We start from the raw sequence: 12,939 nt of genomic DNA on the forward strand, positions 1-12,939 counted from the left end.
GTAGAGTTCGTACATTGTTAGATAAGTAGACCCTCAAGCAAACAACATGGAGGAACACATCAATGAGGTGAATGGAATAATTTTATAAAAGAAGCCCAACAACATTATTTCTGTGTCTCTCTCTCTCTCCTTCAAACATTATTTCATGTAAGAGAGAGATCCAGAGAGAAAAGGTACTAGTATACCCTCCCCCACTGGCTCAAAAGACATGCCCACCCCCCACCCCCCACCCCAGAAAAAAAAGTAAGGAAAAGGTTCTTTTAATTGTGAGAGTAGGATACACTAGCATTTCTGTGTCTATCTGTCTCCTTCAAACATAAAACGACCTTCCTATCCTCCCATGCATGATATTGTTTTATTGCATCTCATTGATGTGTTTCCCTGTGCTGTTTTCTCAGAGAACCCTCTCCCTAAAAAAATATCCAACAAGGTCTCACCTTTTAACATGGCAACGCCTTTGGTGTTGGGCTACCAAGGGGTCCTAGACTATAACATTTTACACACTATAGGGACCTCCTATATGGTCCATCCAACTTTCTAATTGTTGTAGAGAATGTATTCTTTTCTATCGTTTCTTTACTCCTTTTTTGTAAGGCATGGAAAGTTTTGCATTTTTATTCCAAAGTAGTAAGATTACATATTTTTGAATTGTATTTCAATTTTTGTAAAATCAATATTAGCAAATATTTTTGCTTATTATATTGTCCTTATTTAAATGCAAATAAATAGAACTTTTTTTTTTAATGTAATGAATGGGAGTAGGTATATCTTATAAATCTTCAAAGCCTTAATCAAAATAGATATATCTCAAGGGTAAAACTTTCCCATGATGGCAGAATGTATTCCTCTCAAATGAGTTTTTTGTTTTTTTTTCATTTTCTCCTATTCTATATTTATGGATCCCATGTGATGATACTATTTTAAGATAGTCGTTGGTATGGCATATAGATTTCTCCTCATTCAAAAAAAATTCAATGACTAATTGGTATCTTCTGAAGAAAGAAAAAAGATATTGATGGCTATGCCTAACTGATTCCATTTACACTTTTCCTCTCAAAGAAGGAAACATAATAATGGACCTTAGCATATTGGCTGATTCGTGGAACACGGCTTGAGCAAAAAAGGCTTCGACTATTTTTCTTTTTTCTTTTTCTTTTTTTTTGGGTGGGGGGGGGGGGGGGATGGGAGGGTGGTCCATAAGTATAAAGGTATAAAGTACTCAAACCTTCTTTTTTTTTTGTGTGGTAGGGGTGGGGGGAATAGAATCCCCTTATGCCTGAGTCACTTTTCTGCTATATGCCCTAAAAAGGGTTTCTAAACATTCCGCCTTATCTACCACAAATGCCTTCAATCTGTTTATTAAACCCCAAAACTAGCCAAAAGCTCAACCCAAGCTGAGAAAACCAGACTCTGGTTGATCACTGGGGTGAGCTTAAATAATTTTTTCTTTCATTGGGCTTGGGCTGATAAAGTTTAAATGCGTAGTCATCTTGTAGGTTGGCCCTCTCAACTTGAGCTCCACCCACCTCTCCTACTAGTTCTCTTTTTGGCTCTGTTTAGTTACAAGAGAAATACAAATATTTCTATAGAAATAAAATATATTTTAGAGGAAAAGTTTCACTTGCAACCAAATAGAACCAAAGTGGGAAATGGGCTTTAATGGGTACCCATATATAAAGCCACCTCTCCCACTTAGTTCTCTTTCTTCTTTGTTTTTTCAGGATCAATATGTAGGTGCTTTTTTAACCCATATATGTTATGGTTTAGAATTGGGAAAAACAAGTTCCAGGAACATTTTTGCGGACATTGTGCCAAGACCAAATACTAGGAAAGGTATCACCCATGGATTGAGGGAGAAACATCAGATCAACCAAGTTAATTTCGGATTGGCCGGTACTCGTCTGAGTTGACTCATTGATCCCTCCCAAAAAAATCAGTTATAATAGGTATGTATGCCACGGAGTTAGACTGAGTGTATTTAGCCAATCTTAGGCCAATTTAACTTGAGACTAGATTGGTATTGATGGTGGCCAATCCACTCTCGATTCCTGATCTCTAAATCCTTGAGGTATAACCTCTTACAAACACAACCCAACTGATGCTGGATTTGCACCAATCCACCCCCGCAGTTATGGGCCTTTTTTGTTGTGGTGAAGATCTTTTCTCTTCATAGACTGGAAGGGGCGAATGTCAAAACCCTATAAATAGGGGTTGTAACTACGGCAGGCTAGGCCCCAGTCTTTGAAGACTAAGGCCCAGCTCGGGGTACCTTATCCTTAGCCCAGGTTCAGCCCAGCCCAGCCCAATTTTAAGATTTATGGGCCCAATCCTGGCCCATGGGTCAAAATCCAGCCCAGGCCCATAAAGTGTTTCTCAAGAAATTTTAGGGATTTTTTTTGGATGGGGGGTGGGTTAGGGGATGCTAGATTTAATATTTACGTCGTACAATATTCTGCCCTCTTCGGTCCTTTTCAATAAAATTGGTAAACCGACTACTAACTCCCCCCCCCTTTTTTTTTGTGGTAAATATCCAGACTACTAATCCACCAATATCATTTCTCCATGTAACGTTACCAAAAAAAAAAAATATCTCCATGTTTCATTATTAAAATGCTAATATTTTTTTTGGCATTTTAAGGCATGGTATGTTTGCAATTTTTTTTTTGTGGTAATAATGGTGTGTTTGGAATTAACATAGACACAATTCATGAAAGTCGTAGAGCATTGAGTGCTCTTTCCAACGCCATTAAAATCGGATCAATCCGACACCAAGAGCATGAGATATGCATTCTCTAATGAGACTGCACAAACACAGAGGGGATGAAATGACCACCCTGCCTCCATGAAAGGCAAAAATGTCTATCCTGTTGATGAGTCTGGTCATTCTCCAATTGGCCCCTTGCGTGCGTGCAAGGGCCACGCTCCTCCTACAGAAAATTCTTCCTCAGAAGATATACATAACAATTCAATTATCAAATTCAATAGTACAATTACATTGCTAAGACAATTATGTTTGACATACAAAATCCAAAATGTTTTGAACTCGACTATAATTTCTTACTCAAAAAGGAAATTGCCAATGAGAATAAGAAAATGCGACTCAAGAAAAGCATGTTTGACAAAAGGGACCTAAACCTTCTCGTTTTGAAATGTTATAGATCAATTAATTCTTCAGACATTCCTAACTTACTAAACAGTTTGGACGTTAGACAATAGAAACACATCAATCAAAAAGTTGATGTCCTGAAGTTTTTTTTTTTTTTAAGAAACTAAGGTCCTAAGCCATTCGTTTTTTAGGGCAAAATAACTTCCCATGTGGTTGGATTTTCGAATAATTTAACTTGTCACTTTAGGAACTATTTTTTAAACTTTCAATTCAGAATGCATGGCCAAGGAAAGAAAGCTTTGAAAGGAGGGGAAACTTGGACATATAATCATAACAAAGGAAGATAAGAAAAATTAGGCATAGAAAAGACAACGAAGCTGTTATTCAAATAAATAGACATCTCTAATGTGGCGAAATGGAAATTTTTTGCCTTAGATTATGGCACAAGTTTGTTTACACCAAATTTTGCAACATTGAAATGTGATGTGGCAATTTTAACCATACGGAGTTACAGATACTTAGAAAATGGTCTAGAGTTAGCCACATGTCAAATGTGAGCAAGCGACCTTGGGCTTTACTTGTCCACAAATTAGCTCCATCCAATGTGTCACATGGTAAATTGTGGCAATATAAAGATACGGTTGAACGACTAGAACTTATCCCAATGTTTATAGACGTGGACGAAGAAAAAGATGTTTTCCACCTCTCATCTTCTTTTCTGCACCCAATAATTCCTCTAGTAAGATCATCCATTTGCAATATTTTCCCGCTGTCAAGTCTAGTACCATATTATGTTCACCATTGAAAATCTGAGATCTAAGAAATTATTCTACTAAAATGGGTCTCGAGGGCTGGCAATTTGGATAAAGGTTGCCTTTGACATCAATGGAATCTATCTGAGAAAAAAAAACAAAGATTTTTGAAGAAAGTAAATGATGATCTCAAAGAATTGCTTTAACATGACAATTTATATATTGAAACTTGAAAGACATAATAAGCAAGCCAAATCAGATTATTATTTATCTTTCAAATAGTATAAGTAGTAACTTGTATTACAAACAAACAAGAGAACTGGGAGATAATCAAATCCTCAAATGGGCTGCTCAACTTAGATTCTTTGTCCAAACCACTCCATTCTGGTTTATCCAATGACAAACTTCAATTAGGCCTGGCCCAAAACCCAACAGCTTAAAAGCGAGATGATTTGGATCCCAAGTTGATGTGTCATAATGGCATGCCATGATCGCATGATTCACTTTCCTCTGTGCTTTTATTTCAACTGCATATAATTTTACTTTCTGAAAAACATGGCAATAGTAGACTTGAAATGGGAATGGCAGACTATGACATAAGGTAGGTGGTTCGGAGAGGTTTTCATAAATGAGATTCACAACTCCAATTGTGACATTCTCATAAGATCCTTCGACGTTCTCAGTACTCCATATGTGAACATGGTGCCCTAATTTCTTGACAACAAAATCAATGAGATCTTCGCCGGAAATCACACAAGTGCACTGCTCACCTCGTACTGGGCTTTTCTGACATATATTGAGGGTGCCTTGAATATATTCATCCATTTTTGATTCATCCACCACACCAAAAAGCTTCTTCAAATCCTCCATCCGAGCAAAGGAAAATGGGATTTTTGATGCCAGAGACCGTGGCAAGAATGATTTGTATGACATTGGGTCCCTTAGATCAGGGACAGGCATTAAACCTCCCTTTGTCACCATTGATTCCCGAAAATATGGTAATCCTCCTTGACTGGCAATCGACAAGGTTATTCCATTTGGAAGAGGTTCATACTTCAGTTTCTGATCATTCCACTGGGCTATTGGTGGTAGGGTTGTGTAGTCTGTTGTCTTCTTCAGTAGTGCATTTGTAGAACAAGCAACATTAGCTTGCTTACAAAAGGAAGACAGGTGGGAAGTCAATTCATTTTCCTCCATAAGTTTCATATACATTTTCGCTTGATGGGAACTCAATGGAGAAGCCTTTGCAGCTAGCCAATGTGGAGGGTGTGGAATGCCAATATTCTCTTCCCAGTATTGTGAGAAGGCATTTTGAGCTTGAGAACCCTAAAAATTTCATGAGGTCAGAAATAAAAATTAAATAAAAGAAGTACAACTAAAATATACAATAACCTGAAATGAGAAAGCATTAATTTATCTTACACTAAAGTATGCTACTATCAGAAATCCAAGCAACAGAATGGGATGCGTCATGATGGAACTGAAATAGAGAACGGAATGACTTGGGTTTGTTGCATGGAGAGGGGGTGTTTGAACTTATATAGAGAAAATTTTTGTAGTAAAGTAGGAAAGAGGGAGAAGTTTGTAAGTATTCTCAACGTATAATGTAATTTCCCAATTTCCCTTATGAAGAACTAAGAAACTTCACTATTATGATAACTGTCAAAGAAAATTTCCTATTGCCCTTCAGGCCTCAAAATTTTAAATACCAATATTACCCCTTGTTCATTCACATAAATCTTTTTTTTTTTTTTTATAGTTCTTTCTCATTTGGCTATGTCTTTGTGTAAGGCATAATCGTGTTGTTGAAGAAAAGCTTCAATGTGCTCAGCCTTTTCCCTAATTTGACATTGATAGCAGAAGTGAAGGGGAAAATAAAAAAAAAAAGAACCAGGTTCAAGGCAGTGTTGGTATTCAAAAGTAAAATGTAAAATTTTCCCTTAAAAAAAATTTGCATTTAAAATTTTAAATGTTGAAAAATGTTCCAATGTTTGTTTATTTATGGATATTGAAAATTTTTTCAACATGTCAAATGTACGAAGTAAAATACCTGAAAATTTTTACACCGAAACAAACGTAGCCTAAGGGAAATTGGGTGTAAACCCATTGGACTTGTACTTGTTTTTATGATTTTTCAATAAATTTTTGTGGGGAGTGTTTCTTGTCCTGGAGTGTAGCTAGCTGGCCAATGTTAATAGGAAACATCAATGAATGCCTTTGAAATAGAATCATTTCAGGGGTAGAGAGGCCATTTTAGAGGAAGGAATGAGAGAGATAGACACACGGGAGCGCTTGCATAAGCTACGCTTTTGGATAGATGACATTTCCCTATTTTTGGGATAGGTAGGCCTCACTATATATGTAGGATAAGGTCAGGTAATGACCTTACTCTTCCACATGGCATCTCAACTCTGTGTTTTATTATGATTATTGGGGCCCTTATACACCTAAGAAAGGACACTTACTATTCGAAAAAGTTGCTAAGATATAGATAACAACTACTTTCTTTGAGTCTTGTTCTGTTCACCACATTCCTAGGGAGATTAACAGCGTCGCTGACTCCCTAGCTCGGAGGGCGTTGTCCGTTTCGTGTCGGACATCTTGGCCCATTTCCACACCATGCCTGTTGGATAGTTGTAACTCTGACACTATGAGCTGCTCACGTTTCAATAAATAGTTTTCTTCTTACCAAAAAAAAAAAAAAACTATTGTCTGCCGACTGGTTTTTCCCATGCTGCCATGCTGAAAGGTGGGGCAAGCTGACTTAGGGTTTCTTTGGTATGATTTGTATTTGTATTTAGGGAAAAAGTTCTCTGTTCGGGAGGGTGGCTTACGCCAGCACTCCCATGAGTCTATCTCTCCTCCCCATGTGAAAAGACACCTCTACCCCCTTGTTTTAAGGAGGAGAGAAATAGACACATGGGAGTGCTGGCGTAGGCCACACTCCCATACAGAAAACTGCTTCCCTTGTATTTGTTACCTATTTTTGAGAAATCATTTGTGACAATAGCTTATGATCTACAAATTATAATTGTTTGGTTATAATTTATATAATATATTATATAATTAGAAATAAGTTTGGTAAATCCTATTTATAGAATATATTCTTTAAATCAGTAACTTCTACTATTGTACATCATGAGATTCCTTCATTCTGTCATTCATTCAAACACTCTATGGGCACCATCGATCTTACCACATTGACAACAGTGTCCGTGCTTCTCACCTTCTCCTATTCCTTGAGAAGACTATCTGCAGCCAATTCATTCCTAGTATTCTTTGCAAGTTCCACTTCTCCCATTCTTCTGACTACCTGCAACTCCACTTACAAGTGTGGAAAACTTGGTGGTGCCTATTGGTAAATCAGCCCATAAAGTCCAATTACAATGCGTCCCACTAGTTCTCCATCAATGCAAACATCGAGGAAGGCTCGTTGTGCAGGGGTTCTGTTGTTGCAGCCATTATGTTTCAAATTACTTTCTCCTTCATAAACGTTTGATGTATCATCCTCTGCCCATGTTTTGGGCGGCCAGAATGGCTCAATGATTTGAGTCCACAAGAGAAGAAGTGATGAAGAGCCATTGAGAATTGCAATTTCCTGGCGTGAGAGCCTGCAGCTGTGTTTAGATATGGGAGATTTAGTAGTAGAATCATGCATAGAGATGGCTTGTCTCTGTGGATGATGCAGAGGTAACCATGGTGGGGGTTGAAGGATTCAATAAGTTGATGATAAATTCCATGGATGCATATGTGAGATTCTGATCTCATGTAGAGCTTGAGATTTGTCTCTGATCTCCCGCAGCAGTTGAGGCACAGAGACGAGATGTTGAAGATCATCGCAAGCAAAATTGGAGACGAACAAGGGGTTTTTATTTTTAAAAAATTCAAATTTACCAATTTACCCTTGATTTTGAATTATTTTAGCACGTGTTAATTATAGTCCAACGAACAAATCAAAAGAAATGGTTTATAGCAATAAATCACAAATCACTGTGATTTGTGATTTATTTTAATTTTTAATAAATAGAAATAAGGTTTATAAACTAAACCAAACACCTGTAAAAATAGAAATAGATCAAAGAAATACAAATAAAAATCATACCAAAGAGAGCTTTACTGTTTTTGTTTGAGTTTCTCATTTGGTTTCCAGTCTGTGATTGTATTCCTTATTCTTTTAATTCCACCTTAATACAAATCATCCGTTAGTGAAAAAGAATAAAAAACAAATAATTAAATTCATTTTTACAATTACACCCCCCTAAAATAATAATAAATTATAATGTATGATAAACAAAATCCAAAATGTTATGAATTTCCGATTAAAAAGGTAAATTTTAGGTAAATTACAAACGAAAACAAGAAAAGGCAACTCAGAAAAGCTTGTTCAACAAAGGGACCAAAGCTTTCTAATTTAAAAGTCTATATAGATTACAATTCCTTTGACATTTTAAAAGTACCAACAACTTGGATGTTTAGAATTTTTTTTTAAAGAGATACACATTGATCAGAAAGTTGATAACCTGAAATTTAATTTAATTATAAAGATTTTTCTGTGAAGAACCTAAGCCACACGTTTTTAGGTAGGAACAACCTCTCATGTGATTGGATCTAGAAACAAATAAAATTTCCACTCTATGAACCAGTTTTGAAATTTTCTGGTTAGAATGCATGACCATGGAAGGAAACTTTGCGAAGAAGGAGAACTTGGAATTTAGTCATATCAAGAATTGGTAAGAACAATTTAGGAATAAAAAAAAAAAGTGTAAATCCAGCAAATTTTTGTAATTGGTAAATAAAGATGTCTAATATAGTAATATGAAAATTACAAAAGTTTTTTGACCTGTAGGCCCTAGACGGTATATCTAGATCGAGACCAAGTTTTGCCACATTAAAGAATGATGGAAATAATTTTGACCAATAAATATTTATAAATGGTTAGGGGTTGGCTACATGCCAGATGCAAACAGATATCGTACCATATATTGACATATTTACTTGCACTCCCAGCTGCCCATTTATTCAAAAAAGTGATTTGTTTTATTGGATTTCGAAACTTCTTGGCCCAATTCATTGTGTAAAAAAAAATCACATTATAATAAGCAGAGGGATCTTGGACTCTACTTATACACAAAATTTTAACTCTATCTACTACTTCACTATTCCATCGTCTTTTTTCTCCCTGATCGGTACCTACTCTATAGAAGGGGGGGTGGGGGGAGGTAAGGGCCAAGAGACTCAAACTCAAGACCTCCTAGTGAACCTGGGCTTAGCACCCCACGGCTTCACCAACTGCTATAGGTAGTTGTTCTTATCTATTCCACCATCATCTCTGAATATATTTTGGTCATACTCAAAATAGTGATGCACCTCAGTCTAATGCAACCTGCTTGCATCTAAACATTCAAAACACACTTATTTAGCTTTTTCAAACTAAGAACTACATCTTCGAGTATACTCTTTAACAAGCTTTGCAAATGAGGACTTGATATCTAGCAATTTGGTTGGAGAATCGTATTCCAGTATAAGGCCTGCTTAACAAGAAAACATACCGATCTGATTAAGGAAACACCATAAAAGATGAGAATACATTATTGAACTCAACTAAACCCATTTGATTGTGTTGTACTAATTAGTAGCTACTTACCATTATCGAGGAGGAGGACCATATCGATATCAAGAACTGACGTTAACCTATGTGCGATTGTGATGACAGTAGACCCTGAGAAATGTTGCCTAAGTGTCTGCTGGATTAGATAATCAGTCACAGTATCCACTGATGCAGTAGCTTCATCGAGTACTATCACTTTGCTCCTCTTGAGTAATACCCGCGCTAAACTGACAAGCTGCTTTTGACCCATGCTCCAATTTTCTCCATTCTCAGTCACTGTGAAAACCACCATATGAAAATGGTTTAACATTTAGAAACTCATTTTCATTAATTTTTTTTCCCGAAAAATAAATTAGGAGGCTAGGAGGTTAGATTATGCACTAGAAGTTAGATACATCATAGAATAAGAAATTTGGAAGGATTGTGGATGGATTACTTAACATTGAGAAACTTTAGTCCATAAGTATATATGAGAATAAACCAACCTACAAAATTAAGCTTCCCTTCCCTTTTTTTAATTTCATCACCAAGCTGACATCTATCTAAAGCCTAAGACAAAAAAAGTTCATGTCAACATACCACCCTAATTGACTATTTAAGATCACAGAGAATTAATCATTAATGAGCTAAGAAAAAGTTATAATAAACAAGCAAGGGTGTCAAGTGAAAATAAAAAACATGGAAGTAAAAACAGTGCACTTCACATATCCCAACTAAGAGAATCTCTTAGGACAAATTTGGCTCAAAGATGAACCAAAGCATTCAAAGAAATGATTTCATTATCTCAGTGGAAAGAACTTCAAGAATTGAAGGAAAAAAAAAGATAATCACAAGAAAGGAGTTCATAGAATTACATGTCCCAACCAATCAATTGAAATGTGTTTGTTTTGTGTGTGAATTAACAGTAAGCAGAAGATATGTCAATACAACCTTTGTGACTAATTAATGATTATTCATAAAATAAAAAACACCCACCTCCCAGATTTGTTCATCAGTGTACTCTTCAAGCGGGTCCATATTTCTTCTTAGAGTCCCCTCAAACATTATGGGGTCTTGTGGGATAATGCTCAATCTTGAGCGCAAGTCATGAAGGCCAATCTTAGAGATATTAATACCATCTATCAAAATCTGACCGGCTATAGGTTCAAATATACGGAAGAGAGAATGTACGAGAGTTGATTTACCACTCCCTGTTCGCCCAACGATGCCAATCTTCATCCCACTAGGAAAAGTGCATGTGATACCTCGCAAGATAAGAGGAAGGTGTGGGGCGTACCGAACCTATATACATCTTAAATAATCAAATAATAAATCTTAGTAGAATTCCGTAAGAACCGAAAGAACTATCCAACACCATTTGGCTTTAGAAGGTCTATTCCATAAAACAAGAAAATTAGTTAGTAAATAAAAACTTAAGGAATTAGATTGAAGATTACCTGTAAATCAACAATATCAATTTCCCCTTGTGATGGCCATTCATGACCTAGCCTGTTTTCTTCTACCAACAAAGGGGGTTCACTGGGGATGTAAGTATACTGCAGTATTCTCTCAACGGATATGATTTTATTCTCAAGAATGCTAAGATCCCACATGAGTCCATGCATACTAAAACTAAGCCCATATGTGACTGCGATGCCCATAACACCTTTAAGAGAAAAAAGAAACAAAATAAATTCAAAATCAGACTTCAATGTGACAATCAATCATGGTTGTTCTAAAGGATGATTTTACAAGATCTCAAGTTTAACTTTTTACCAGGACTAAGCACTCCCTTTAGCACCGAGATTAAGAAAACCAAAGAGATGGCATATGTGATGGATGCTAACATATCCATGCGAAAACTTAACCACTCAATTGCACCAGAGAAATGAAACTTGGGCCGAGAGTACCCATCCACCAGCTTGAGGTTTGTGTGTATAAATCTCTCTTCTTGATCAAAACACCTGATTGTGGTTGAACCTAAAATAGATTCAGCAAAATGTTGTATAATTGGAGCATGGCATACTCCAAAGAGTCGTGAGAGTTCTCGTGCTGTAGATATATAGAATTGCTACAAGAGAAGTAAAAAATTAAAAATTAAAAAAATTAAGTACAACGAAAAAATGTGAAAGAACATGTATATATAGTGATGTTATTGCCTGAAGTAGGAGGAGAGCTCTCGTACAAGATTTTTATGGGTGTATGTACAATTTCAACCCTTTCATCTCAGCTCACTAAATTGATTCAAGAGGGTAAATAAAAATATAGTGAAATGAACTACTTCACTCATCATAGTGACATTTAGGAGGACCCTTAAACAAAAATTTAATGAACTTGTATTATGTCTAGATAACCATGGGAAAAATATGGTTAAGCTTGATTTGAAATTTCAATCATTAGATGCGAAAGTGGCTATAGAATTACCTGGTACCAGATGCATATCACAATCATTGGAATAAAAACGATTAACATTTGCCATGCGACCTGTGACATTACTGCAGAAGTTCCCAATAATTCTATGATTGAAATAAGAAGTTCTTCAAATTGATGTGGAATGGAAGTATCAAGTTCACTTTGATCTATGGATGCCTGTGTAAAAAAAATAAAGTTACATAAAATTTCAATAACAACTTTTTATGGTTATCAAACAAGATTTTTTGGATCCCAAGAGTAATAAAACATGTTTACTAACCCGATTTAAAATCCTTCCACTTGGAGTGGAATCAAAAAATGATAAGGGAGCACGGAAAATGCATAAATGCATTTTGTTAAAGAACAGAGTGGATGTTTTGTAACCAACAGTTACAACGAGCATGGACCTTATAAGTACACAAAAAGAGCATCCAAGGGTCAAAGAAACATAGACAAAGATAAGAGTGGATTCTCTAACATGAGGTCTCACATCCCCTGAAACAGGAGTAGTCAACACTATCCAATAACTACTGCCTATTAGGAGAAGTTGAAAAAGTATTTGCGCTAACAATGTCCATGGTACCAAAGTTCCTTTGTATACAGTGGTAATATACTTCCAATACACCGAAAGACTAACTCCGCCCTTTTCTCGCTTTTCTTCTTCGACAAGTTGCCCTTTTATCCCACCCAATACTTTTTCTGTTTTATAGTTTTGGGCTTCCCTTTCCTCATCGTCTTGAATTGAATTTTCACTATACAACATATGACCATCTTCCTCACCACTATTTAAATTATTCAAAGCAGCCCCACATTCAAAAGAATTAAGGTCTGACAAAGCTTTCTTATGTGCACCCACTAATTCCATAAAATCAGTTCCTGAACTAAGAATTTCTTCATATTTTCCTGCTTGAGTAATCCTTCCATCTCTCATAACCTACAAACAAGAGAAAGTAAATAATTACTCTCAACCAAGTTGAGAGACCTGAAACTAGGAAAGAAAGATGACATATTCTCACCAGGATAAGATCAGCAGAAGGTAAAAATTCTACTTGGTGTGTAACATAAATTACTGTTTTTGAACC

At 36.1% G+C, this 12,939-nt stretch overlaps 2 protein-coding genes across 2 annotated transcripts in view; both read right to left on the reverse strand.

Moving 5' to 3' along the window:
- Nucleotides 1–4,209: 4,209 nt before the first annotated feature.
- On the reverse strand, nt 4,210–5,418 carry LOC122651240 (polygalacturonase non-catalytic subunit AroGP2-like). Its single transcript, XM_043844545.1, has 2 exons — nt 5,281–5,418; nt 4,210–5,184 (listed from the first exon to the last, which is right to left on the reverse strand). The coding sequence occupies exons 1-2, from the start codon at nt 5,329–5,331 to the stop codon at nt 4,210–4,212; spliced, it is 1,026 nt and encodes a 341-aa protein (XP_043700480.1). The 5' UTR covers nt 5,332–5,418.
- Nucleotides 5,419–9,183: 3,765 nt separating this feature from the next.
- LOC122651751 (ABC transporter C family member 3-like) overlaps nt 9,184–12,939 on the reverse strand; it is a 28,977-nt gene continuing 25,221 nt past the window's right edge. Inside the window, exon 11 of the mRNA XM_043845276.1 lies at nt 9,184–9,325. Within this exon, the coding sequence (XP_043701211.1) occupies nt 9,317–9,325 (9 nt within the window). The 3' untranslated portion in view covers nt 9,184–9,316. The remainder of the gene's footprint in view (nt 9,326–12,939) is intronic.

This window comes from Telopea speciosissima, chromosome 2 (assembly GCF_018873765.1).
Source record: "Telopea speciosissima isolate NSW1024214 ecotype Mountain lineage chromosome 2, Tspe_v1, whole genome shotgun sequence".
Lineage (NCBI taxonomy): Eukaryota > Viridiplantae > Streptophyta > Magnoliopsida > Proteales > Proteaceae > Telopea > Telopea speciosissima.